The sequence below is a fragment of the Rhincodon typus genome, chromosome 6 (genome assembly GCF_021869965.1).
Source record: "Rhincodon typus isolate 14 chromosome 6, sRhiTyp1.1, whole genome shotgun sequence".
Classification (NCBI taxonomy): domain Eukaryota; kingdom Metazoa; phylum Chordata; class Chondrichthyes; order Orectolobiformes; family Rhincodontidae; genus Rhincodon; species Rhincodon typus.
The window spans coordinates 16,178,828-16,205,850 of NC_063337.1; the positions used below are offsets into that span (position 1 = coordinate 16,178,828).

At 42.7% G+C, this 27,023-nt stretch overlaps 1 protein-coding gene across 1 annotated transcript in view; it reads right to left on the reverse strand.

Annotated features, from left to right (window-relative positions):
- The window catches only part of LOC125483322 (gamma-aminobutyric acid receptor subunit gamma-3), a 548,041-nt gene that overhangs the window by 314,134 nt on the left and 206,884 nt on the right, over positions 1–27,023 (reverse strand). The window contains exon 6 of the mRNA XM_048598107.1: positions 12,149–12,155. Within this exon, the coding sequence (XP_048454064.1) occupies positions 12,149–12,155 (7 nt within the window). The remainder of the gene's footprint in view (positions 1–12,148; positions 12,156–27,023) is intronic.

Here is a 27,023-nt window from a genome sequence, read left to right on the forward strand (position 1 = left end):
CACCGGACCCGAAACGTTAACTCTGTTTTTGCCTTCACAGATGCTGCCAGACCTGCTGAGCTTTTCCAGCAACTTTGTTTTTGTTTACATACCAATATCTAGTGACAGTAAAAAGCTGACTACTCAATTGTGATGCTTAATAAGTGGCTAAATAAATGTGTGGCTCAGGAATAACTCTTACCTGTCAATATGTTACAAACTGGATAATTCGGCACTTATTACATTGACATAAGGAAGCACAGAGCACAAAGACATTCATCGTCATCAGGTCAACAGCTTGAACAGAATGCCCTATTGCGAGCATTACACAATTAATTGATCTCTTAAGGAAAGTGTCCTCCAGTATTTCTCTCTGAAATCATTTCAGGTTGCCAGTGAAGGTATCAGTTTACTGCTTATGTCATTCCTTGGTTGACAGATTACCATTCCCTATCCCTCAAAAAGTATTCCACCCATTAATCGCTTAATTGTTTCTGTCCTTACTTATTCCATTAGTCTTTGAAAACTCCACTCCTATTATCATTTGGTTTCTTTTCTACAGGAACAGGGCTACATATGAGAGGAGATCACCAAGTCACAGATTCATAAAATTGTTACAGCACAGAAAGAGACTATTTATGTCCCCTCCTTCCATATGCTTCATTCAATAAAGCCTAGAATATGAAAGATTCCTGAGGGAAAACTTTAGATAAATACTCCTTCATTATGAAGAAAATTCTATGAATGCCCACATATTCCTACAATTCCACCATTGCGCCCTCGTCAATTCAGACAAACTTGCCCATTCACTGACCCAACACTGGAAGATCTCCCTGTCCTTTGTAATACCTGATTATTTAGTCAATAACTATTCTTATAACCAAAAAACTTATTGCCAACCAGTTATAGATCCTTAGACAGCACCTTCGAAACCCGTGACCACTTCCATCTAGAAAGACAAGGCAGCAGATACATGGAAACATCACCATTTATACATCCCCCTTCAAGCATTCACTATCCTGACCTGGAAATACATCATGATGTGGAGGTGCCAGCGTTCGACTGGAGTGGACAAAGTCAGAAGTCACATGACACGAGGTTATAATCCAACAGGTTTAGTTGAAATCACAAGATTTTGGAGCGCTGCTCCTACAAAGCAGCAACACTCTGAAAAAGTGTGATTTCAAATAAACCTGTTGAACTAAAACCTGGTGTCCTGTGACTTCTGACTTTGGAAATAAATTGTCATTCTTTCACTATTGCTGGGTCAAAATCCTGGAATTCCATCCCTAGTGGCATTGTGGGTCTAACTACAGCAAATGGACTGCAGCAGTTCAAGAAGGCAGCGCCCCATCACCTTCTCAAATGCATCTAAGGACGGGCAATAAATGCTGGCCCAGCCAGCAATGGCCACACCCATGTATTAACAAAAATAAACATTTTATTGAAGAATTCGCAGATGATACGAAGGTGGGTCACGTTGTGGATAGTGCAGAGGGCTGTTCTAGGTTACAAAGGGACATTGATAGGATGCAGAGCTGGGCTGAGAAGTGGCAGATGGAGTTTAACCCTGACAAGTGTGAGGTGATTCATTTTGGAAGGACAAACTTGAAAGCAGAATACAGGGTTAACGGAAAGATTCTTGGCAGTGTGGAGGTGCAGATGGATCTTGGGGTTCATGTCCACAGTTCCCTGAAAGCTGCCACCCAGGTGGATAGAGTTGTTAAGAAGGCATATGGTGTGTTAGCTTTCATTAATAGAGGGATTGGGTTTAAAGGCCGTGAAGTTATGCTCCAGCTATACAAAACCCTGGTTTGGCCACATCTGGAATATTGTGTCCAGTTCTGGTCACCTCATTACAAGAAAGATGTGGAAGCGTTGGAAAAGGTGCAGAGGAGATTTACCAGGATGTTGCCTGGAATGGAGGAAAGGTCTTACGAGGAAAGGTTGAGAGAGCTAGGGCTTTTCTCTTTAGAACGTCGAAGGATGAGAGGTGACTTGATAGAGGTTTAGAAAATGATCAGAGGTATACATAGAGTGGACAGCCAGACACTTTTTCCTAGGGTGGAGGTGGCTATTACGAGGGGGCATAGTTTTAAAGTGAGTGGAGGTAGATATAGGGGAGACGTCAGAGGTAGGTTCTTTACTCAGAGAGTGGTAGGGGCGTGGAATGCATTGCTGGAGCGGTTAGTGGAGTCGGCCTCATTAGGGCCATTTAAACTGCTATTAGACAGGCATATGGATGATAGTATAAGGTAGGGGTGGAGGTTAGATAGACCTTAGGATTAGGGTAAAAGTTCGGCACAACATCGTGGGCCAAAGGGCCTGTACTGTGCTGTACTGATCTATGTTCTATGTTCTAATTGCAGTCTCAACTGTTCTTAACTGTGATTCTCTTCCACACTTGTTCTGCATTGTCCAAGCTAAGCCTCATCTGAGGCATGTTATCCTCTCATTCAATGTAACAGCCAAACATTATCATGTTTATGTCCATACTTGACACACTGCCTCCATGTAACAGGTATGTGAATCACATACAGAATGAACAGACAGCACCGTGTAGGTCATTCTACCCATTTAAAACCTCATTGAAAAAGATATCAAATTAATATTCTTCCCCAAATAAACACAAAATATGGTGGATACTGGAAATCCGAAATAAAAATAGAAAATGCTGGAGAGACATGGCAGGTCTGGCAGTATCTGTGGAGAGAGAAAAGGTTTCAAAGAGGAATGATATTAGACTCAAAATATCAACTCTGTTTCCCTCTTCACAGTTGCTGTCACACCTGCTAAGTCTCTCCAGCACTTTCTGTTTAACATTCTTCCCCCATGCTCTCCCCTTGACCATGCAAAGCTTTCCCCTTCAAGTCGGCATTCAATTCCCTTTGGAACTAAATTATCAAATCTGAATCTGAACTGTTGACTAAAGCTGTCACAGGCAATGCATTCTGTATTGCAACAATTCCGTATTCCGTATCACCACACGTAAAAATAAAGCAAAACAATAGTTTTTCCTCTGGCTCAGTTGCCAATTACCTGTAATATGTGTCCTCTGGTTGCAGACTCTTATGCCAGAGGAAACAATAAGTGACAATTCTTTCCTCAGTGTGTATCATACATCTTTCAGTTCCCAGGTCTTTAAATTCCTTTGTACAGAATAGATTTATTCTCCGGACTGTTTTGTCTTGTTGTTCATCTTGGGAAAATATTCTGAACATATTCACTTATGCATCCAATTGGCACTTCATAACCTTTCTCCATGGCTACAGTTTGACTTGATTTATTTAAGTCACATGTACCTTTGCAGGCAGATTGTACAACACGTCATCCTTTTGTTCCAGTAAGCCACTGAGAAAAATTTCAACAGTAAAGGTTAGCCCCTGTGTCCCTCTTCAGTAATGGTTCACAGAGGTGTGCCTTCCACTGTCTGGGCTTCATTTGAGTATGTGCTTGTTGGCTTTCTTAAGACTGAAGAGTTGTTAGTTAGCACTAGTGCTGGGAATGGAGTGAAGGAGAGGGCCAACTATTGAAATCTGCCTTTCCAAGCCTTCCAGCTCATAGTGCTCAAACAGAACTAACTTCAAAATGGGATAAATAAGGTACAAAAGGACTGAGTTGCTGAAGTTTGACAGCTGGGCCAGGATTTTCCCCAAGGTTGGGATCTCACCGCCAGATTAGAAAAGCAGTGTAATGGGGTGTTGGGGGGGGATCCTGCAGGATCCACAGTTGCAATTTTTCAATGAGTGGAGCCAAGTAAATGGCTTCCTTTGAGCCTGCCATCCTATCATGGTCAGTCGCTGGTTTCCATGAGCTACTAGGCAATTCCCCCAGTCGGTGGATAGCTCGATGATCTCAGCAGCATCACCAGGAGCATTGGCCATAGTGAGGAGCTGCACCTGAGAATGATGTAACTCCGATGGACTCAAAGCCTGAGAAGTGTGCTCTGGGGGCACCAGGGTCAGTCAGGAGTTGGGAGGGGCGGGTTATCACAGAGGGCCCAAAAAAGAGGATTAGCCCACACTCGGAACATCCTGGAGGAAGCTGCTGGTACAGTTTATACCCTCACTTAGAGGAACAGCCTGCTCTCTGCTGGTATGAAGCAGAGAGCACGCCCTCTATTAGGTTTCAAGCAGGACGTGGCACTCATCTCATCGACAGCAAAATGGCATGGCAACAGGAAAACATCTGACACTTTCCTGGCTCCTCACCAAATTCAGGAGAACCAGGAAGAATTGACTGGCCAGTCCATTCAGTTTATGGCACACAGGTGCAATGGCTGAAACATCAATCTGCATTATTCATCACAGAAACCAGCAACCTGCTCCTCAGCTTTACTGGTCTCTAGTCTGCCCTGATAGAACCTGAGAGGGTGATCCCTCATCCTCCCTGATCTGTGTATTTCTCACAATTTATCTGCTGTCTAATCACTTGCAGAAATGGTAGCGCACTTCCTACGTCTTAGCTTAACCGAAACACACTGAGTTTATAATCTGCACACTAGGGTACTGAACATGAACATAGGTATAGGTGGCTCCCTTGATTATGCACAGGATCCTGGGTGAGCTTCGACTTCAAATCCACTTTTCTACCTATCCCCATATTCTTCTCTTTCCTTAGTGTCCTCCATATCAATCGTACTCCTGATCGTCTCGACAGATCTGAGATCTGCCAACCTGTTAAAGAGTATTACAACTTTTGAGTATGGATCTGAAAGGGTAAATACTGACAAGTGCTGTAAGTGTCAGCCTGTGGTGATTGGAACCAGGGCCGGGTGGATCCATTGACTATGAGATCCTTGATTGGGGTTGTTAACCTGGACTAATCAGGGAGCCCTGACTGATAGATATAAGCAGGAGATTCAAAAGGTCTCCACAGTCTAGGGATGGGTTCTGGGCTGGCTGGTCAGACCCCATGTACTGTGCACATGGAAATAAAGGGTGACTTGGTGACAGGATACTGGCTTCTGAGCAGTTATTTTGTACCCACTAGGACATGTGGGCAGCTTAGGATCTCAAAGGAGTAAGACCTAACAGCAGGTCCTCCTCCAAGTCTCTGTAACAATATATTTTATCAATGTAACCTGTAATTGCCAAAGTGCAATAAACTATATCTTGTTCACTGCAAGAGACTCCCTTAGTTAGACCAAGAAGTGATTTTCCTGTACACAATTGAACCAAGTAGATCCTATATTTCACTTTACTTCACTTGAAAAGGATAGTGGTAGCAAGGTTCATCATGGATAGCAGCTCATTAAGTGTCATGTGCTGGCTGGCCCCAAAAGCAGTAATGTGCTGTGCCCATTAGGAAACAAGAAAAAACATTTTTAAAGCCTCATTCATGATCACTGAAAATCTCAGAATGCTTTAAAACCCATGTAGCAATCTCTACTGTTGTTCCAAATCTGGAAAAGTGTCAGCCAATTTGCATACAGCAACCATCCACAAACTGCAATGTGAGAATGAACAGAGAATCTGCTTTAATGACATTTGACCAAGGGATAAAGATTGGCCAGATAATTCCTCTGCTCTTTTCTCAAAATAATGCCATAGGATTTTTTTAATATTGATCCAAACAGGTATTTCTGAAGAAGGGTCTCGACCCGAAACGTCAGCCTTCCTGCTCCTCTGATGCTGCTTGACCTGCTGTGTTCATCCAGCTCTACACCTTGTTATCTCAGGTACTTGAGACCATAGTTTCAAATCTTATTCCAGGAAATGGCACTTTGCCAGTGGAGCACACCCAAAGAACTGCACCTATCTTTTGTGATCAAGCAATGTAGTGGGAATTGAAGCTGAAACTTTATGACTAAGAGCAAACAGTGCTAATAACTGAATAACAAGCTAACACTTTGTCACCTCAATAGGAAGACCACAGAACAGATGGGAGAATAATGGTCAATACAGTCAGAAGGAGACAATGACCATGCTGCACAACCAACGACACACTCAACAAACCACCATACTATCTGTAATAGGCCAAATATTTAGCTGAGCACTTGAAACATCTAAAACACATAAGTCATTTTCATGTGGGCTTAGCAGCCTTAACTCCATTAGCCATAGATACGACTTAAAGCCCACATTATTTGAAATCGGCTACATCAATCAACTTTGCAGGAAAAGCATGCCCTGTAGGTGAAGATGTCAAAACGTCCTTAGATTTGTGAAGTGCAGATTTAATATGCTGATCGTGGGCTATATTTAAATATTTCCCCACTCCATTATCCCTCAGATTAGAGTTATCACCTCCCTTTCTGAATCCAAAAACAGAGAACTATGGACGCTAGAAATACAAAATAAAACGAAAAAATATTGAAAATATTCAACAGATCTATGGAGAGAGATACATAATAGTATAAGATGTGAAAGGGTTAGTATTGAGGCATATATTAAGCAATGCCCACGATGATGAAGTCATTTGGACATGTGGGCAGAACATCTAGGGTTCTTGAAGGGATAAGACCAAACATCTAGTCCTCCTCATAGTCTCTGTAATAATGTCTAATATAGCCTGTATCTAGTTACTAATATGCAATAAACTACTGCTTGTTCAATATAACAGTCTTTTCTAGTTAGATCAATGAGCAGTTTTCCACATTACACTAAGATGGCCCTACAAATCGCGATACTTAAAGAAGATAGTGGCAGCAAATTTGCCATGGTGGGGTGCACACTTGAATGCACACACATCAAGAGAAACATATGTATAAGCTCAAAAATTCCAGGAAGAAGAAGGAAAACATGCTTCCAATCCTGACTGCATTAAAGATACCCCCTTCCCTTTTGATGACTTTTAGAAATGTAGAGAATAGGAACAGGAGCAGGCCATTCAGCCCTTTGAGCCTGCTCTGCCATTCAATATGATCATGGCAGACCATCTGAGTTAATATCCGGTTCCACCTCTCCTCCTGTACCCTTTCATCCCTTTAGCTCTTGAAAACATTTGTGCTGGGGATTCCTGGACAGGGCCCACCTGCTATGAATCTGTACAGTGTTTCACAAAGTCAGCAACGGAGATGGTCATTATCGAAACCATGTGCCGGTTTACGACACTCAAAGCGGAATTCTGAAATATAAATGGCCAGTAGGCACTTGAAAGTGAGGTTAGGGTGGGAGATGAGTGGGCCGAGAGGAGGCGTGATCTCATAGGCTGATGACATAGGCAGAGTGTCAGACAACTCAGTTGGGTCAAGTTACAGATGAGTCAGGTTACAGGTGGCTAGAGTGCCAGGTTAAATGGATGACTGCTTAAAGTTGGTTGCAGATTGGGTCAGGTCAGCAGATGGTATTATAAGGTCTTGTTGGGTGAGGGCAAGGTCAGAAGTGTTATGTCAGGTTGGGCCGGGTTGGGCTGGGATGCTGAAACAAGCTGGGTTGGGGGTGTCCAAATGTCACTACGGGTCAGGGGAGGGGGTCTGTTGGACTTGGGCGAAGTCACTGAGTTGCTGGGAGGAGGTGTATCGGTCACATCAGTTTGGGGAGGTGTTGGTTTGGGTTGGGGGGGTCATTGGGTTAGTTCGAAGTGATGTCATGGTGGGTTAGGAGGGGTGTGTCACATTGCAGAATTGCCTCAGGTCAGGTCAGGGAAGTGACGGATTAAAGGATTGGGAATGTTGATTCAAGTTGGGTATCAGGTTGGCTTGTTGAGCACATCTCGGGTTGAAATAGGGAATGGGGTTGTCGGGTCAGGTCAGGAAGTGTCAGGTTGGAAGGGTGGCTTGGGGTTGGGGGGACCTTATCAGATCAAGGTTGAGGAACAGGGGTTGGGGAAAGGGGTTTCAGGTTCAGGGGGTGGCAGGGTGTCAATGGGAGTGTAATTGGGTGGCTGGGAGTAAGTCTGGAAGTCACCAGGAGCCACCATATTAATATAAGACCATAATAAATAGGAAAAGAAAGTAGGCCATTTGGCCCTTTGAGTCTGCTGAGCCATTCAATAGGATCATGGATGATCTGACATTCCTTACTGCGAGAGCAGGTGTTTTGTTTAAACATTTCCTGGGTACCTGTTAAGCTTAAGTGAATTAGAACAGACTAAAGTTTCCGACATCAGGAGCCTTTTTTGGAGGGTTCCTGATGCAAAGGAATTGCCTTCTGGAATTTTCAATATCCTGGGGAATTTCTGGAGTGTCAGCTACATCAGGATTTCTGCTTTAAATGTGGGTCACTGTTGTAGATTTCGACATATGAGTTCTGATGGAAGGTCACGGGTCTGAACTATTAAATCTGCCTCTCTTTGCACAGTTGCTACCAGGACCTGCAGAGTTATGTGTGACATCTTCTGTTTTTAACCTCTTTTTCATACATCACTAGATAGCTTGGCAGTATCTAAATTCCCAGAATTAGAAATGTAGACTGAGAGAAAATGTTTCGTAATTCGAGATTTTGTGGAAAGGGCTTTATGGGGACATTAAAAAATGCACAATAGGACAGCAAATTATTTTCAGATGTGCCGAGGTAATGGAACATGAGGGCACATATTCAATGGTTAAGAATAAATGCAGGAACAGATTGTTAGAAAAGGCATTTAAGGTCATATTAACAAAAAACTGATTTCGCTAAAAGAGGGCAGGAAAGTTCTAACTTTGGAAAGATATTAAGATTAATTGGGCCAAAACACTCTTTTTGTCCAAATTTATCTCCTAATCGTATGTAACTTTACTTCTGTATTGGAAAATGAAAAGCAATACCCTTATATAATTATACCTGATCAATAGTTAATGTAAAAATGAAATGAAAATGCAGCAGGAATTGGAATTTCACCCATGTGAAAATATTAGGCTTTCACTTGTATTATTAAGCTTGTTATTGCAAAATGGCTTATTTTCTCTAAATACCCAAGTTCCGACAATGGAATGGGAGTGTTTTTTCATATTTGCTGTCTCAGCTTCATACATATGCCTAATATGCTTTTAAATATTATCTTCATTAAAAGCTATTTGTAATTTTCAAAATAGGTAAAGGAATTTCATAATGGGTACATGCTATTATGACCTCTTCTTGCATTCTTAAATGTATCTCAGTAGCACTCTGTTGATTCCAGTAAACCAATGATCAAATCCTGTAAAGTATTCCCACATGAAGCATTACAGAAAGCAAGGAATACGTAGTGATTGTAACAAGGTCAGCCAGCTGGACCTCATAGAATACAAGTTCCCTGATTGGAGACGTTAACCTGGTCCAATCTGGGAGCCCTGGCCAACAGATAAAAAGAGGAGAGTCAGAAATTGCGACACTCTGGATGCTGACACTGACGAGGCTGCACCACAGCCAAGGACTTTCTGCATGTAAATAAAGGGTGACTATGTGGCAGGATACTGGCCTCTGTGGTGCTATTTCAGAGTAGAAACTGATTAAAATGTTCCTCAAATTCTGCATTAGCTTATCAGCAAATAATGCTGGAAGATATTCTAAGGTAGCAACACATTCTAAGGTTATAAGGGGTCTTTAGTTACTTGAAGTGCAAATGCCTTGAAAAGACAGTAAACAGCCCTATCTTATGTACATAAAGACTGTGAAGGCAGTGGATTAATGAATGTCCTTTTACAAAGATTAAATGCAGTCTCAACGACTTCAATAGGATCGCTAGCCTATTTGTTTGAAAGATAAAAATAATTGACAGAAGAAAACAAATTTCACAGAAACACAATTTTCCATTTATCTAGAATTCAGCACATCACACAAAATTAGAGATCTGTACAGCATGAATATTGCATTCAGGGCTAGATCATACAACCAAGGGATATGCTGGAAATGACTTGACCCATCTAAAATGTCTGTCAATAAATGGGGAGAAATGCAAGTATTATTCACGAGTTACTAATATATATTTAGTAAGTACGAGTAGACCCCTTGAGTAGATCATTAAAAAATCATTTCTGCCCTACAATATGGACAGAATTCTGGCTGAGTCAGACTGATTCCAAACCTGTTCGAAAAATAGTGGTGGGATTCGGATGTTGAAATGGTATCAAAGATGACTTGGAGACTCATCAGCACCTAAAACATTGGGGTGGGGGTTGCTGGGGAGAGAGAGAAAGATTAGAGAGAGACAGAGAGGGAGAGACAGACAGAGACGAGAAGGACTCTGTGTTTCTGAAACAACACAAGACCAAATTATTTAACAAATTAAGGGGACTAAAGGCAAACAGATTACCAGGACCTAATGGCCTGCATCCAAGAGTTTTGTAGAAAGTGGCTGGAAAGATAGAAGGAGGCATTGGTCGAAATATCCCTGAACTCACTGGATTCCTGGAGGGTTCCAGCAGATTGAGAAGCCATTAATGTGATGCCCTTTCAAGAAGGGAGGGACACAGAAAGCAGGAAACAATAGGTGTCTATTCGAATATCGGTCACTGGAAAAATGCCAGAGTCCATTCTTATGAAAGAAACAGCAGGACACTTAGAAAAGCTTAACACATTTAGAATCAACAAGATTTTGCAAAAATGAAATCAGGTTTGAAATATCTGATCAAGTTCTTTAAGGATATAACAGGCAGAGTTAAGAGAGCAGAATCTATAGATGTAGTGTATTTAGATTATCAAAAGGCATTCACGAAGGTGCCACTTAAACATTTATTGTATAAGATAGGAGTTCATGGTATTGGAGTAATGTATTAGCATGGATTGAGGATTTTTCCTTTATTCATTCATAAGATGAGGGTGTCACTGGTGAGGCAGCATTTATTGACCATCCCTAATTGCCCAGAGGGTAGTTAAGAGTCAACCACATTGCTGTGGTCTGGAGTCACATGTAGGCCAAACCAGGTAAGGATGACAGTTTCCTTCCCTAAAGGGCATTAGTAAACCAGATGGGTTTTTTCCCAACGATCAACAATGGATTCACGGTCATCATTAGAGTCTTAATTCCAGATATTTCTTGAATTCAAATTCCATCATCTGCCATGGTGGGATTCAGACCTGGGTCCCCAGAATGTTATCCGGGTCTCTGGATTAACAGTCCAATGATAATACCACTAGGTCATTGTCTCCCCTATGTTAACACACAAAAGTCAGAAAGTCAGGATTAGTGGACTTTTTTCAGGTTGGAAAGACATAATTGATGAAGTTCCACAAGGATCAGTCCTAGGGCCTCAATTATTTTTTATCCATGTTAATAAATTGGAGGAGGGGGCAGCATATGATGTATCAAATTTTGCTGATGGTACACAAATAAGTGGGAGGACATGTTCTGATGAGGACATGTTCTGATAAGGACATAAGGAATCTTCAAGGGGGTATGGATAGGTTGATTAAGTGGGCCAAATAACTTAGCAAATGAAGCAATATAGAAAAATGTGAGGTCATGTATTTTGGTTGAAACAATCAAAGGGCAGACTATTATTTAATTGGAGACTGATCCCAAAAATGTGCAGCACAGAAGGATCTGCACATCCTTGTGCATGAAACTCAAAAACACAGCAGGCAAGTGCAGCAAGTTAAGAAGGCAACTGAAATTTATTGCTAGGGGTTTGGAGTTTAAAACAGGGAAGTCTTGTTACAACTGTCCAGGGTGAGATTGCACTTGGAGTACTGTGTACAGTTTTGGTTCCTATATTTAAGAAAGGATATACTGACATTGGAGGCAGTTATAAAAAAAATGCATTGGTTGATGTCTCGGACGAAGGGGTTGTCTTATTACAAAGAACAGCTAAACAAGTTAGGCCTTTATTCATTACAGTTTAGAAAAATAAGGGGTGATCTTATTGTAACGGACATGATTCCAAGAGGCTTTCACTGGGTAGAGGTGGAGATGTTGTGTCCACCAGTGGGAGAATCTTAACTAGGGTGTATAGTTACAGAAAAAAGGAGAAATCATTTAAAACTGAAATGGAGAGGAATTTCTTCTCCCAGAGAGTAGGGGATTGTTGCAGATCTCGATCCCGAGAGAATTATGGAGATTAGATCAGTAAAAATGTATAAAGAGGAGGTAAATAGACTTTTGAAATATCAAAGAGTTAATGGCAAACAGGAGTTTGGCATGAAAGAGGAGCTGAGGCCTGGGACACATGGGAGGGACAAATGATCTACTCCTGCTCCTATTTCGTACATCCTTATGTATGAAATAATTTGTTTAAGTGGCAGGGGTCTTAAGTTATTTAAATCATTCGCCCTCTAGTTAATTTTTATTCACTCATGGGGTGTGGCATCGCTGGCTGTTCTGAATTTACTGCCCGTCTCTAGTGTTTGGAGGGAAACTTGAAAGTGGTGGTGTTCCCATCTACCTTTGTTTTTCCTTTCAGGTGAAGTGGTCATGGGTTGAGAAGGTGCTGTCTAAGGATCTTTGGTGAATTTCTGCAGTACACCTTGTAGATAGTACACACTACTGTTACTGAGTATCAGTGGTGGAAGGAGCGGATGTTTGTGGATGTAGTGCCAATCAAGTGGGCTGCTTTGTCCTGGATGGTGTTAAGTTTCTTGAGTGTTGTTGGAGCTGCACCCATCCTGGCAAGTTGGGAGCATTCCATCACACTCCTGACTTGTGCCTTGTAGACGGTGGACAGGCTTTGGTGAGTCAGGAGGGGAGTTATTCACAGCAATATACCTAGATTCTGACCTGCTCTTGTAGCCACTGTGTTTATGTAGCGAGTCCAGTTGAGTTTCTGGTCAATGGTAATTCCCAGGATGCCGATAGTGGGAGATTCAGTGATGGTAATACCATTGAATGTGTAGGAGCAGTGGTTAGATTATCTCTTTTTGGAGATGATCATTGCCTAGCATTTGACTGGAACAAATGTTACTTGCCACATGTCATCTCAAGGCTGGATACTATCCAGACCTTGCTGCATTTGAACATGGACTGCTTCAGTTTCTGAGAATTCACAAATGATACTAAACTTGCGCAATCATCGGTTAATGTTCCTACTTCTGTACTGATAATGAAGTACTGGTCATTGATGAAGCAGCAGAAGGTGGCTGAGCCTAGCATACTACCCCGACTCCTGCAGAGATGTCTTGGAGTTGAGATGATTGACCTCCGACAACCACAGCCACCTTCCTTATGTGCCAGGTATGATTCCAACCAAACGGAGAGTTTGCCTCCTGATACCCATGATTCCAGCTTTGCTATGGCTTCTTGATGCTACACTCAAATGCGGCCTTGATATCAAAGGCTGCCGCTTTCACCTGACCTCTGGAATTCAGCGCTTTTGTCCATGTTTGAACCAAGGCTGTAATGAGGTCAGGAACTTAGTGACTTTGGCAGGACCCAAACTGGGCAATATTAAGAAAATCAAATTGAACGTGTCATTGAGAGTAAAAAAGCTGCTACTGGAGTGCATTCACTGAAATGCTTTCAGGTGTAGCTTGAAGAAAAACACATGTAATTTCAATAGACTTCATTGTTGAAATTTCCCAAAGGCTCCTATTCTCATTGAGCCCGTTATGATTATTTTGCTAAGTTTCAAATCTCCAAACCTTCTATCTCAGCAAGGAGGTGTGCTTTTGTTATTGTTGATAGTTTTATAAGGCTACTAAAGGATGAACTTTCTTTTATATGGTTAGTGAATAAAAGTTTTTTTTTAACAAATTGGCCACTTAAGGGGATTTAAATCTTTGAAGGGATTTCATAATTAGGACATTTATTTCTGTATCAAGTATGCATGAATAAGAACTCTTTTATATCGTTAAAGTTATCTTTGTCCTTCTCCACATAGCTCCTGAGATTAACCAAAAGTGGATATTCGATGAGTGGATAGGGCGGGTGGCATTGGGTTATGTGGCATTGGGTTAGCGGCACAGTGGCTCAGTGGGTAGCACTGCTGCCTCACAGCGCTAGGGGCCTGGGTTCAATCCCAGCCTGGGTGACTATCTGTGTAGAATTTGTACATTCTCCCTGTGTCTGCATGGGTTTCCTCTCGGTGCTCCGGTTTCCTCCCACAGTCCAAAGATGTGCAGTTAGGTGAATTGGCCATGCTAAATTGTCCTAGATTAGGTGGGTTATAGGGGGATGAGTCTGCATGGGATGCTCTGCAGTTCAGCGTGGACTTGTTGGGCCGAAGGGCCTGTTTCCACACTGTAGGGATTCTATGAGATGGCATGGAGGGATGGTGGGAGCAAAGGAGGGGGATTGTTTTGGGATGAGGGCTAGAAGGTCTAAAATTGGATCAACATCGAAGAGAACCAAAGCCTTTAACCAGACTACCTGAGCAATTGCCCACTTAGTGACCCTGTAGGCATAACTTGATCATACCACAGCTCTCCTTCATTCGTATATGGGTTATTATCATGGTGATCTTGTTAAGCTGATAGATTTCTCAGCTCAGCCTCCTGCCTCCATCGTGAAAATCCAACACTTAGTGTTGCCTTGAAAGAGTACTCTAAGGAATGTACGGCACCAAGTTTTCGGAATCTGCTTAAATTACCTTCCATCTAAATAAAGGTCAGAAGAAATCAGAACAGGATCACCATACGGCATTTGAGCCTGCTCTGCGTTTGAAATAAGATGACGGCCAATGACCTACCTCACTTTACTTTCCTGCCCTTTTGGAATATCCCTTGATCCCCTTAGTATCCAAAGTATACTAATTTAAATCTTTGAATATGCCAAGCAGCCACACATCTCTGATGATTTACAAGCATATTAGTGAAGAAATTTATCCTCATTTCCATGCAAACCAGTGAACCATTATCGTGATAAATAAATTAATTAATTGTTGCTCTGAGCCTATACAATGGTAAAATAATTTGATTGTCTAAGGGGCGTGCAGGCATTTCTTTGCCATTTTGAGCCAGACAATGCTGAGCATCCAGGAATTAACATAAAAAGGCAGCTCCCTATCTCATTGTCGTTGGCCAATCAGATGAATGGAGTCATACCAACATAACTTAACAAAAAATAGTTGCCATTTAATGGAATGGGATTTTTAAAAAAAATCATTGGGAAAAAGCAGTTGCTATTGATGGTGAGGAAGTTGTATGTTTTACAGGCAGCAACCAGCACTCATGAATAAATTGCAGTTAAAATCTGTGATGCCCAAAATATATAAATTAGATAAAAGAAGAAATCTTTGCATGGCAATTAATTAATTAATGCAGCTGTCATTGTTAACTTAATTATTCAACGGATGGAAACAGGCAAAAGAAAATTTTTAAATCAATGTGGGCAACTTTTACATTAATTATGCGGCAGTGGAGAATGAAGAGTTGGGCTGGGAATATGATACAAAAATTAATTTTACAGCTGCTGTCTGAAGGAAGCAAGGGCAACTGGAACCTTTACTTGATTTACATTGCTGCTGGGGCTTGGTGCAGGGTTGAAGAGATGTAAAGCAACAACTCACCAGGTCTCTTTCTGACCAAAAGACAAAGACAGCAGATGCTTGGGAAGACATGAGCTGCCAGTTCCCCATCAGGCCACACACCATCCACATCACATTTCGTTCACTATTACTTGGTCAAAAATGCTGGCATTCCTTTCCTAACAAGATACTATCTTCCCACGCAGCCCTCCCTCCACCAACTTCCTCTCCACAAAAGGGCTGCAGTGGTTCACCACCACCATCTCAAGGGAGATTAGAGGGGGATAATAAATTTTGGTCCTTTCAGTGACGCTCACTTGCAGTAAAAGAACAATAAAAGAATGTTTCCACTGGCAGAAAAGGCCATTAACTTGACATCACAGACTTAAAGTGATTGGAAAAAGAACTTCCACCTCCATGAGGAAAGATATTTTACACAACAGGTTGATCTGACCTGGAATGCTCCGCCTGGAAAGATGGTGGATATGGATTCAATAAAATTGAATAACTACGTGAAGGAGAAACAGATTGTGGGGGGAAGTGGGAGCAGTGAGATTAATTGGATAGTCCCACCTCAGAACTAACAGAGATAGATGGAATAAATAGTCTGCTGCTGTGTTGCACCATTATCAGACATCTTGTTTATTCATTCACGGGATGAGGGCATCGCTGGCCAGGCCAACATTTATTGCCCATCCTTAAATGTCCAGACGACAGTTAAGAATCAACCACATTGCTGTGGGTCCGGAGTTACATGTAGGCCAGACCAAATAAAGATGTCAGTTTCCTTCCCTAAATGGCAATAGTATACAAGATGGGTTTTATTTCCTGACAGTCAACAAGCTTGCCATGAGACTCATAATCCCAGATTTTTGTTGAATTCAAATTCAACCATCTGCCTTGGTGGGATTTGAGCCCAGGTAATGTTCTATGAGCTAGTGGTGATTATAACACTCGGTCACCACCTCCGCTAACTGATGGGCTAGATATTCTGAGGACCAGCAGTCAGACACAGATTGCTGCTCCACCCCTACTTAGTTATGAAAGAAGGGATATCTGTAATTCTGAGATGAAATTCCAAGCAGAACTGCCTTAGAATTATGGAGCCGTAGCTCAGTTCCCTCGGTTCTCTCATATTATACAACAGTCAGGGAAAGACAAAGCACATTCCCTTTTCATAGCAGTCAGCTGCCATATTCAGTCAGTTAATGGTCAACATAGCTGCTGTCAGATGGTAAGTCCATAAGAAAGTAGGATGGTAAGGTGCAGGATGCATAGGGGCATAACGTACCAGATAAGTAGGGTGCCAGGTGAATAGGGTGCCACATGGGTAAGGAGTATGGAGCCAGGGAGGAGGGGGTGTAAGGTGCCGGATGGGTAGGGAGTAAGGTGCTAGGTACGCAACAGTGCCAAACAGTGTTTCAGTCAGGTAGGTCAGGGTGGGTGGAAGAAATCGGATCCAGCAGTGGCAAGGGGTTGGGGTGTGGGGTCAAGGGGGTGGTCCAGTCCTGTAGCAATGGTAGGGGAGAGGAGTAAGTTGCAGAGTGGGTGTCTAGCAGCCAGGGTAGAGAGGTTGAGTGTGATGTGAGAAAAATGAAGAGTTGTCCAGTGGTGATGAAAGGAGGGGCTGAGTGCAGAATCTTCAGTAGAACGTAAAATGCCGGGTACGGAGGGTGCTAGCTGGGCGGTTTTTTTCAGGATGTTGGATGCAACAGGAGTACAGGGTAGGGTAGCAGGTAAGTAGGGTGCCAGATGGGTGGGATACCAAGTGGGAAGGGGGTAGGGTAACAAGTGGTATGCTACCAGGGTGCAAGGTGGCGAGGAAGTCAGCTAAGTGATGCAGTGTTAGGAGTAGGTCAGAGTGAGTGGGAGAAGATTTCAATGGAGACTTTTGGACAGTTCCAGGCACAGAGGAATTAACCACCAGAATCTTCTTTGCATTTCCTTTAGAGTCTGCTATCATGGGATTGTGCAGAGTCTCTATGTGCAAATCGCATCAATGGCGGAATAATGGCTCTCTGGCCACTGGAAAATTCTGGCCAGTATTTGTAGCTTCTCTTGTTTTCCTCTTTGTTTCAATTAACCCCTTCGCTCTCTCTCTTTCTCTCTCTCTCTCTCTCTCTCTAGTCTCTCAATGAATTCAGCTGGCCCAGAACTTATTACAAAATAATGATGCAGTGTAAAATTTCAAGTGCTTTGTTTTGTTCGCCCTGCATGCATCCTGCTATAAGAACAAAACAGCTTAATGAATTGAGAGAATATCTGAATGCATTGCTGTGCTCCTCTTGTCTTTTCTCCAAAAATTGTCACTACCACAAAGGTAGCTTGCTCAGCAACTGTTGCATTTGTAAAAATAAATAGATTCCAGGTGAGAGATGTTACCCAAAATTCTTAGCTATCAGAAGCTTTGTGCTCGTGTAAGTTAATTGGATTTAATTTGACTATTAAGCAGTTAATTTGACTAATATCTCTCAGCTGGATTTTGTTTATTGGTACAAACTATAACAATCACGGGTAACATCTTTTGCAGCATTAACTTATGAATCAGAAGCAAGTGTCAAGTGATCTGTAAGGAGACTGAGTGAGTAGAGTCTACTAAATGGAAAGAATGTTAACTTCACATGAGTGAAATTCATTGTACGGTTACTGAACAGAATGTGTTATTTTCCAGTGATTGATTGTGATTAGCACTCACTAAACCTGCAGTGATTATCAAGTTGTTCTGCTGGCATGAGACAACTGAGTACGAATAAAAGATCCATTTGGCCCATTAAGCCTGATATTTTCTGCAGAAATTTTATTTTCTTTTAAGGTAGCTTTTTTGTAAACATTCACCTGCTTGCCCTATCACTCTGGCACAGGGAGGACTTTTTGAAAATTGGCAGATCTGCACAGGGTGATCAACCATCCTGGATTTTACTGGAATGAAAACAGAAATTGCTGGGAGAAACTCATCAGGAAATTTGCATTTCTCCAGCAATTTCTGTTTCAGGTTTCTGGCATCTGCATTGTTTCATTCTGGATTTTACCAGACTGTCTTGTCATTGAGCCAGTGTCCTCGCCGTTTACTGCCAGAACACCCTTTGCCCCATTTCTGTGAAATCCTGACTTGGAGACTGCTTATGTGACTCCACTTGTTGTTCTCCCAAGAAATGTAAATTTCACAGATATGAAGTACATGACCACATCTCCATCTCACACCCCTTTTCTAAGGACAACTGAGGATGGGCTATAAATGTTGACCTAGCCAGTGACTCCCATGATTGCATCATGTGGACGTAGCTATTACGAGTGGGCATGGTTTTAAAGTGAGTGGAGGTAGATAAAGGGGAGACGTCAGAGGTAGGTTCTTTACTCAGAGAGTGGTAGGGGCGTGGAATGCATTGCCGGAGACGGTAGTGGAGTCGGCCTCATTAGGGGCATTTAAGCGGCAATTAGAGAGGCATATGGATGATAGTATAAGGTAGGGGTGGAGGTTAGATAGACCTTAGGTTTAGGGTAAAAGTTCGGCACAACATCGTGGGCCAAAGGGCCTGTACTGTGCTGTACTGTTCTATGTTCTCTGTTAATCATACAGTGAATGTGGCCGCTCTATCTATGTTCAAAAGAGAAGTGTTAGGTAGGCACTGGAAGTCTTTGAATTGAATGAAGAGCAATCAACTGATGTGGTAATGTGAGGTTACATTAATGACATACACTTGTATACAAAAGGTAATAGGATTCCGAAAACAGTCATATCGGACTTGAAACTTCTCTATATTTCTTCAAAAGATGCTCCCAGATTTGTTGAGTTTCTCCAGCACTTCGTTCGTATTATATACTGTAGTTGTCTTGGATTGCTAAAGCTAATTAAAGATTAATTGACTCACAGGAGAAATAATGCTCAATTTTTCACACAAAAGGAGACTATTTGGCTCATTGAGTCTATGCTTCCCAACAAATTCAGCCCAATCCCAGTTTATGCTAATAATCAAACGAAGAACTACAGATGTTGGAGAATCTGAAACGAAAACAGAACTTGCTGGAGAAACTCAGCAGGTATGGCAGCATCTGTGGGAATAAAGCAGGGTTAACATTTTGGGTCTGCTGATGCTTCATCAGAGTCAATATGTTGACCCCACTTTATGGCTTTTGGTCCATAGGTCTGTTGGTCCTCTGGGGTATCAAAGGGTATTTTGTTTTCAGTGCAATACGGAGTTTTGCCTTGACCATCCTTTCCGGCACAGTTCTAGATCACTACCACACTCTGAATGTAAATACTAGCCCCTCAACCATTGAGGGCTGAGGTGAGTAGAAATTTCTTCATCCAGAGAGTGGTGAGCCTGTGGAATTCTCTGCCACAGAAAGCAGTTGAGGCTAAAACATTGAATGGTTTCATGAAGATAGATACAGTTCTCAGGGCTAAAGGGATAAAAGGGTACAGGAAAAAAGGGGGAATAGGATATTGAATTGGATGATCACTCATGGTCCTACTGAATAGCAGAACAGGGTCAAAGGGCTGAATGGCCTGCACTTGCTCCTATTCTGTGTTTTTATGTAATCCTTTCAGCAATTAACTAAAATGTATGGGTTTGTGACTGCTCTGCTTGGAGAAATATGTCTTGCCTACTCACTCTATCTAAACACTTTGTTACACCTCAATTAAACCTCCCCTCTGCCTCCTCTGTTCTGAAGAACTGCAAATGATTACTAAAAAAAAAGCAATAAGTGAGGGAAACAATGAAATATGAGAGTAAACTAGCTAGCAATATGAAAGAAGACTGCAGGAGGTTTTTTTAGGTATCTAACAGGTAAGAGAGAAGTGAGAGTAGACATTGGACTGCTGAAAAATGAGGCTGGAAAAGTAGTAATGGAGAACAAAAAAAATGATGGAGGAACTGAACAGATACGTTATATCATTTTTCACATTGGAAGACACCAGCAGCATACCAGAAACTTCACTAAAGTCAGAGCATAAAGGCGACTGTAGTGGTCATCACTATGAAGATGATACTGGGGAAGTTTAAAGGTCTGAAGATGGATGACTCACCTGGACCAGTTGGATGACACCCCAGGGTTCTAAAGGAGATAGCTGAGGAGATTGTAGAGGCATTGGTGGTGATCTCACAAGAATCACTGGAGTCAGGGAGGGTGCCTAAAGACTGGAAAAGAGCTAATGTAACACCCTTGTTTAGAAAAGGAGGGAGGCAGAAGACAGGAGGTTATAGGCCAGCTAGCCTGACCTTGATTATTGGTAAGATTTTACAGTCCATTATTAGGGATGAGATTGCAGAGTACTTGGAAGCGCATGATAAAATAGAGCTGAGTCAGCATAGCTTTGTCAAAGGGAAGTCATGCCTGACAAATCTGTTACAATTCTTTGAGAAGGTTCTGAGCAAGTTAGATAAAAGAGAGCCTATGTATACAGATAGGCACAACTGCCATCTCTGCATTGATCTGAGCTATAAAATATAAGACCATAAGACCATAAGACGTAGGAGCAGAAATTAGATCATTCAGCCCATCGAGTCTGCTCCGTCATTCAATCATGGCTGCTAAGTTCCTCAACCCCATTCTCCCACTTTCTCCCCGTAACCCTTGATCCCCTTGATAATCAAGAACCTATCTATCTCAGTCTTAAATGTACTCAATGACCTGGCCTCCACAGCCTTCTGTGGCAGTGAATTCCACAGATTCACCACTCTCTGGCTGAATAGGTTTCTCCTTATCTCCGTTCTAAAAGGGCTTCCCTTTACTCTAAGGCTGTACCCTTGGGTCCTAGTCTCTCCTACCGATGGAAGCATCTTCCCAACATCCACTCTGTCCAGGCCATTCAATATTCTGAAAGTTTCAATTAGATCCCCCCTCATCCTTCTAAACTCCAAAGGGTATAGTCCCAGAGTCCTCAAATGTTCCTCACATGTTAAGCTTTTCATTCCTGGGATCATTCTCATGAACTTCCTCTGAACCCACTCCAGAGCCAGTACATCCTTCCCGAGAGATGAGGCCCAAAACTGTACACAATACTCCAACTGTGGCCTGACCAGAGCCTCATAAAGCCTCAGTGGTACATCCCTGCTTTTATGTTCAACTCCTCTTAAAATAAATGCCAACATTGCATTTGCCTTCCTGATTACTGACTCAACCTGCAAGTTTACCTTGACAGAATCCTGGGCTAGAACTCCCAAGTCTTCAAACTTCTGAATTTTCTCCCCATTTAGAAAATAGTCCATGTTTTTATTCTTCTTACCAAAGTGCATGACCTCACACTTTCCCACGTTGTACTCCATCTGCCACTTCTTTGCCGACTCTCCTAACCTGTCCAAATCCTTCTGCAGCCTTCCCACCTCCTCAATACTACCTGTCCCTCCACTTATCTTTGTATCATCTGCAAACTTAGCCAGAATGCCCACAGTTCCTTCATCTAGATCATTAATGTATAAAGTGAAAAGTTGTGGTCCCAACACTGACCCTTATGGAATACCACTTGTCACCAGCTGCCATCCTGAGAAAGACCCTTTTATCCCCACTCTCTGCTTTCTGCCAGACAGCCAATCTTCTATCCATGCTAGCACTTTGCCTCTAACACATGGGCCCTTATCTTACTCAGCAGCCTCCTGTGTGGCACTTTGGCACCTTATCAAATGCCTTCTTGAAGTCCAGGTAGATAACATCCATTGGCTCTCCTTGGTCTACCCTGCTCATTACTTCCTCAAAGAATTCCAGCAGATTTGTCAGGCATGACCTCCCCTTGATGAAACCATGCTGACTTTGCCCTATTTTACTCCACACTTCCAAATATTCAGAATATGCAACTATGCCTTCAGAGTGACAAAAGGTGCTTCACAAGAGACTTTTAAAACACCATATGACCCTCAGCCACATTGGAGCTGTTCGACCAGATGATCAAAATCTTTGTTCAAGAGTGAAGTTTTAATGAACGTCTCAAAGATGAAAGGTGAGATTTAGAGGCAGAGAGGTGTGGGGACAGAATTTCAGAGCTTAGGACCTCAGCAGCCAAAGGCATGGCCACTTAAATGTAAAATACCAAAATTAAATGTGTGCAGACATCTTAGAGGGTTGTGGGTCTGGTATAGATTAGGGAGGATTTGAGGGAAGTGGTGATGAGGTAGAATTTGATGTCTTGAGTGTAGATGTGAAAATTAATGCTGTGCTTCTGGTTATGTTACCAAGGAGCAGCAGATAGCTGGGTTAATAAAACGATTCAAGAATTGGTACTCGAGTGGCACCAGAGTTAACAGCGGTGGAGCAGGAAGAGAGATCACTGCATGTATTTCTCTGGTGACAATTAGATAGGCAGGAATGATGCCAGGTGAGTGTAGTACCAGCCAGCTGAATGACCATGGAGTGGCATTAGTGGAGGATGGTGTCATCAACCATCTCCTAGGCTGCAGACAGTCAAGAAGGACGACATGGGCAAGTTTATCTTTGTCAGAGTCATGTAGGGAGTCGTTTGTGACTTTGTGGCAGGAGCGAAGACTTGGTTACAGCAAGTTAAAGATGGAGTTTTTGGATTTGGAAGATAACACCTTGAAGAGGACAGAAAGGTTCGGGATAAACAGAAGTTTGCAGGAACGTCGGTAGTACAGCAAGATTCAGAAAATCCATTGTGAGAAATCGGGCAAGTAAAATACCAGTGGAACTTCCACTCTGCATTAAACAGTTTGTCCAGATTTCTTCGCAGTGATAGAGCCCAGCTTTGTTACACATGCTAGCTCTTAGTTTCCACAGCTCACTGAACATTTTTTTTCTCTTGAATGCTTTGCTGATGACACAATGTTCCTTTTATGCTTCACTAATCCCAGTTGTGTTGTACACACAGCATGAAGTTACAACCCCCCTACAGAAATACAATGCTGCTGTATTAAGATGCATTTTTACAACAGCAAACAATGCCAGCCCTTAGGGACAGAGGGATTGAGATTCAAGGAGGGAGAACGCTGCGAAATGAACCTTTATTTGCTAGTTACTTTCATGAATGTTTTCAACGTGTTCAAGTTTTGCTAATTCAGGAAAAAAAATAATAACTTCAAACTTTTCCAAACTATAACATCATGAGTTATGGTTAGAAAGTGGGAATATGGCATTGAGATAGAACAGTGGTTCCCAACCCTTTTAGTCTCAAGGCACACTTCAATGAGGCACATAACTCTGTGGCACATCCACTTTCTCAGCTGAATCGATGCTATCTCTGCACAAGCACGAGCTGCCCTGATTTAAGAGAGACAACTGGTGGTGGTTTAACCTAAGGGTCACCACGCCTCACGCATGGGGAGAGGTTGAAATGGAGAGCCCATCCATCACTATGAAAATGATAGTGGATGCCTTAATCAGGAAGTCTCACCCTGAACCTAGCAGTTTCATGGGGGTTTAGTAGAGGAAATGGTGGAGTCTTCTAATATGCACATCCATAGTTCCTAGAGGTAACTGGAAATGTTAAAGTGCAGCCACATCAGACTGATATGAATTTCACTGATGGGAATTTCACTAATGTCCAGAGCACGTTTTCTGTACTTTTTGCCAGATAGAGGATCTAAAACTTCTGGAATTCTCCAAAGAAGTACGGTGCCATTTTGGATATGGTCATCAGACAGCATGTGTGGCTCTGTACACGTGCACACACCGTCGACCGGAACATCTGGTGTCAGCAGATACTTTCAACATAGGATAGAAGATAAAATCATCTACTTCAAATGTAATCCCCCATCTAACAGCAACTATACGTGTGTTTCAGAGACTATTCTATCAATGAAGAAAAATCAGAGTTAACATTTCGGGTCCGGTGACCCTTCCTCAGAACTGATGGTAGCTAGGAAAATGTTGGCTTATATGTATAAGGTAGGGAGGGGGAAGGGGTAAGGAATAAACAATAGATGGAGATAGAGCCCACAGAGAGAGAAGAGCAATTGGATAGACAAAGGAGTTGATAATGATCTGGCTAGGAGGGCGAATAGTTGTTAATGGGGACTAACAATGGTTGTGTGTAATAGCAGGCTATGTGATAGTAAGGCCTGGTGAATGGCTTCGGGGGCTAGGACATGGGAGAGTTTAGGCCTTAAAATTATTGAACTCAATACTGAGTCTGGAGGGCTGTAGGGGTCCCCAAGCAGAAAATGAGGTGCTGTTCTTCCAGCTTGCGATGAGCTTTGCTGGAACACTGCAGCAAACCTGAGACAGACATATTGGCGAGAGAACAGGGTGGTGTGTTAAAGTGGCAGGCAACTGGAAGCTCAGGGTCTTTTATGCAAGCAGAACATAGATGTTCTGCGAAGCACTCACCCAGTTCATGCTTTGTTTCCCTAATGTAGAGGAGACCACATTGTGAGCAGCGAATGCAGCAGACTAGATTGTGGGAAGTGCAGATGAAGTGCTGCTTCACCTGGAAGATATATTTAGGCCCTTGGATACTGAGGACAGAGTAGGTAAATGGGCAGGTGTTACACCTTTGGCAGCTGCAGTGGAAAGGGCTGTGGAGATGTTGCGGGGGGTGAAGGAAGAGTGGACCAGGGTGTCCTGGAGGGAAATGTCCCTGTGGAAGGCAGACAGGGGAATATATGTCTAGTGGTGGCGTTAAGATCATTAGCTGCCATTTCCACCAACCTCCAGTGAGATGCCACCATCAGACACATATTCCCCGCCCGTCCCTTATCAGCCTTCCGCAGGGACCGTTCCCTCCGGGACACCCTGGTTCACTCTTCCTTCATTCCCAACAACGCCTCCAACATCCCCACAGCACCTTCCCCTGTAACCAGAGAATGTGCAACACCTGCCCATTTACCTCCTCCCTCCCCAGTATCTCTGTCTCTGGTTTGCTGCAGTGTTCCAGTGAAGCCCAATGCAAGCTGGAAGAACAGCATCTCATTTTCTGCTTGGGGACCCTATAGCACTCTGGACTCAATATCGAGTTCAATAATTTTATGGCCTAAACACTCCAATGTCCCAGCCCCCTGCCCCACACACCAGGCCTTGTCATCACATAGTCTACCATTACACACTACCTATTGTTAGTCACTAACAGTCCCCATTAACAGCTGTTCACCCTCCTAGCCAGATCATTATCAACTCCTGTCTATCCAACCGCTCTTTTTGCTCTTTGGGCTCTATCCCTACCTATTGTTTACTCCTTACCCCCTCCACCTCCCTACCTTTTACATACAAACCAACATTTTCCTAGCTACCATCAGTTCTGAGGAAGGGTCACTGGACCAGAAACATTAACTCTGATTTTCTCTTCACAGATGCTGCCAGAACTACTGAGCTTTTCCAGCAACTTCAGTTTTTATTCTTGATTTATAGCATCCACAGTTCTTTTAGTTTTTACTTACTACTCAATCAATGCCTTATGAAGAACAAAAACAAAGTTGCTGGAAAAGCTCAGCAGGTCTGGCAGCATCTGTGGAGGAGAAAACAGAGTTAACGTTTCGGCCTTATGAAGATCTTGTAAAAAAATGTTTAAAAGGGCAAGCTTCTAATTTATAGAGTATTTGTCCTGAATTGTAAAAAAAGATGGAGAAAAGATGGGCGCTATCGCAGCACAATGGTTAGCACTTCTGCCTCACCTGGGTACAATTTCACCCACAGGTGACTATCTGTTTGGAATTTGCACATTCTCCCATATCTGAGTGAGTTTCCTCCAGGTGCTCCAGTTTCCTCCCACATGTCCAGGTTAGGTAGAATGGCCATGCTAAATTGCCCTGTCGTGTCCAGAGATGTGCAGGCTAAGTGGGTCAGCCATGTTAACTGTGGAGTTACAGGGATAAGGTAAGGGGCTGGGCCTGGGTGGGATTCTCGATGGAGAGTTGGTGCAGACTCGATGGGTCAAATGGCCTCTTTCCACCCTGGAGGGATTCAGTAAAGGTAAAGGCCCATTGTGCTACCAGACCACAGGGCTGCTCTCGTTTGAGAGAGACAACTGGTGGTGGTTTTACCTGAGGGTTACCATGCCACAGGTGACAGCATTGTGGGAATTAGGAAGTACCATCCTGGATATGGCATTTTCATGGGGGTAGTAGGGGAAATGGTGGAGTCTTCTAATATGCAGATCCATAGTTCTGAGAGGTAACTGGGAATGTTGAAGTGCAGCTACCTTAGACTAATGTGATTTTCGCTCGTGAGATGTCCAGAGCATATTTTATGTACTTTTTACCAGATAGAAGAAGATCTAAAATTTCTGGGATTCTTTGAAGAAGTACGGTACCCATTCAGATATTTTCCTCAGACAGCTTTGGGGTAGGCAAGGTGCCCTTGAGGTTGGTTAAAGTGGACACAAATTTGTGTATGAAGTTTATACATTCAATAAAAGTGTAAAGCTCATTGGAACTCTTCAGTGATCTATCAACAGAAATGGCATCAGAGGTGTCAAAAGGAGGTGCTAAGGCATTTAAAACCCCTGCTCTTTAAATGTTTGAAAACAAAGCCTGCCTGCAGTGTAAAATAAAACCAGTATTTGTTATTTCAGTCTATCTGTTGACAATAGCCTGGGGCTATCAGGGCTTGGGTTAACATGGATATGGCGTGGGAGTATATTGGGGGTTAGGTGAAGAGTTGTGAAAGGTGATGGATCAACAGCTGCTTTTGGCTTTCTTGCTTTTTTTTTTCTACCATTGCTTTGGCAAAGCATTTACACACTAAGATTTGCCTTCCCTCCAGCCATCTCCAAACCTGACAGCCTCTACACTGTTTCTAGTGCCGCCTGCCACAAACTCCCATAAAACCTGACCCCCAAAATAAAAATCCGAAGTTCCAGTGCACACTTTTCCTGGTCAGGCATATGGAACCAGGAAATCTCCTGACCCAGAAACAAAGA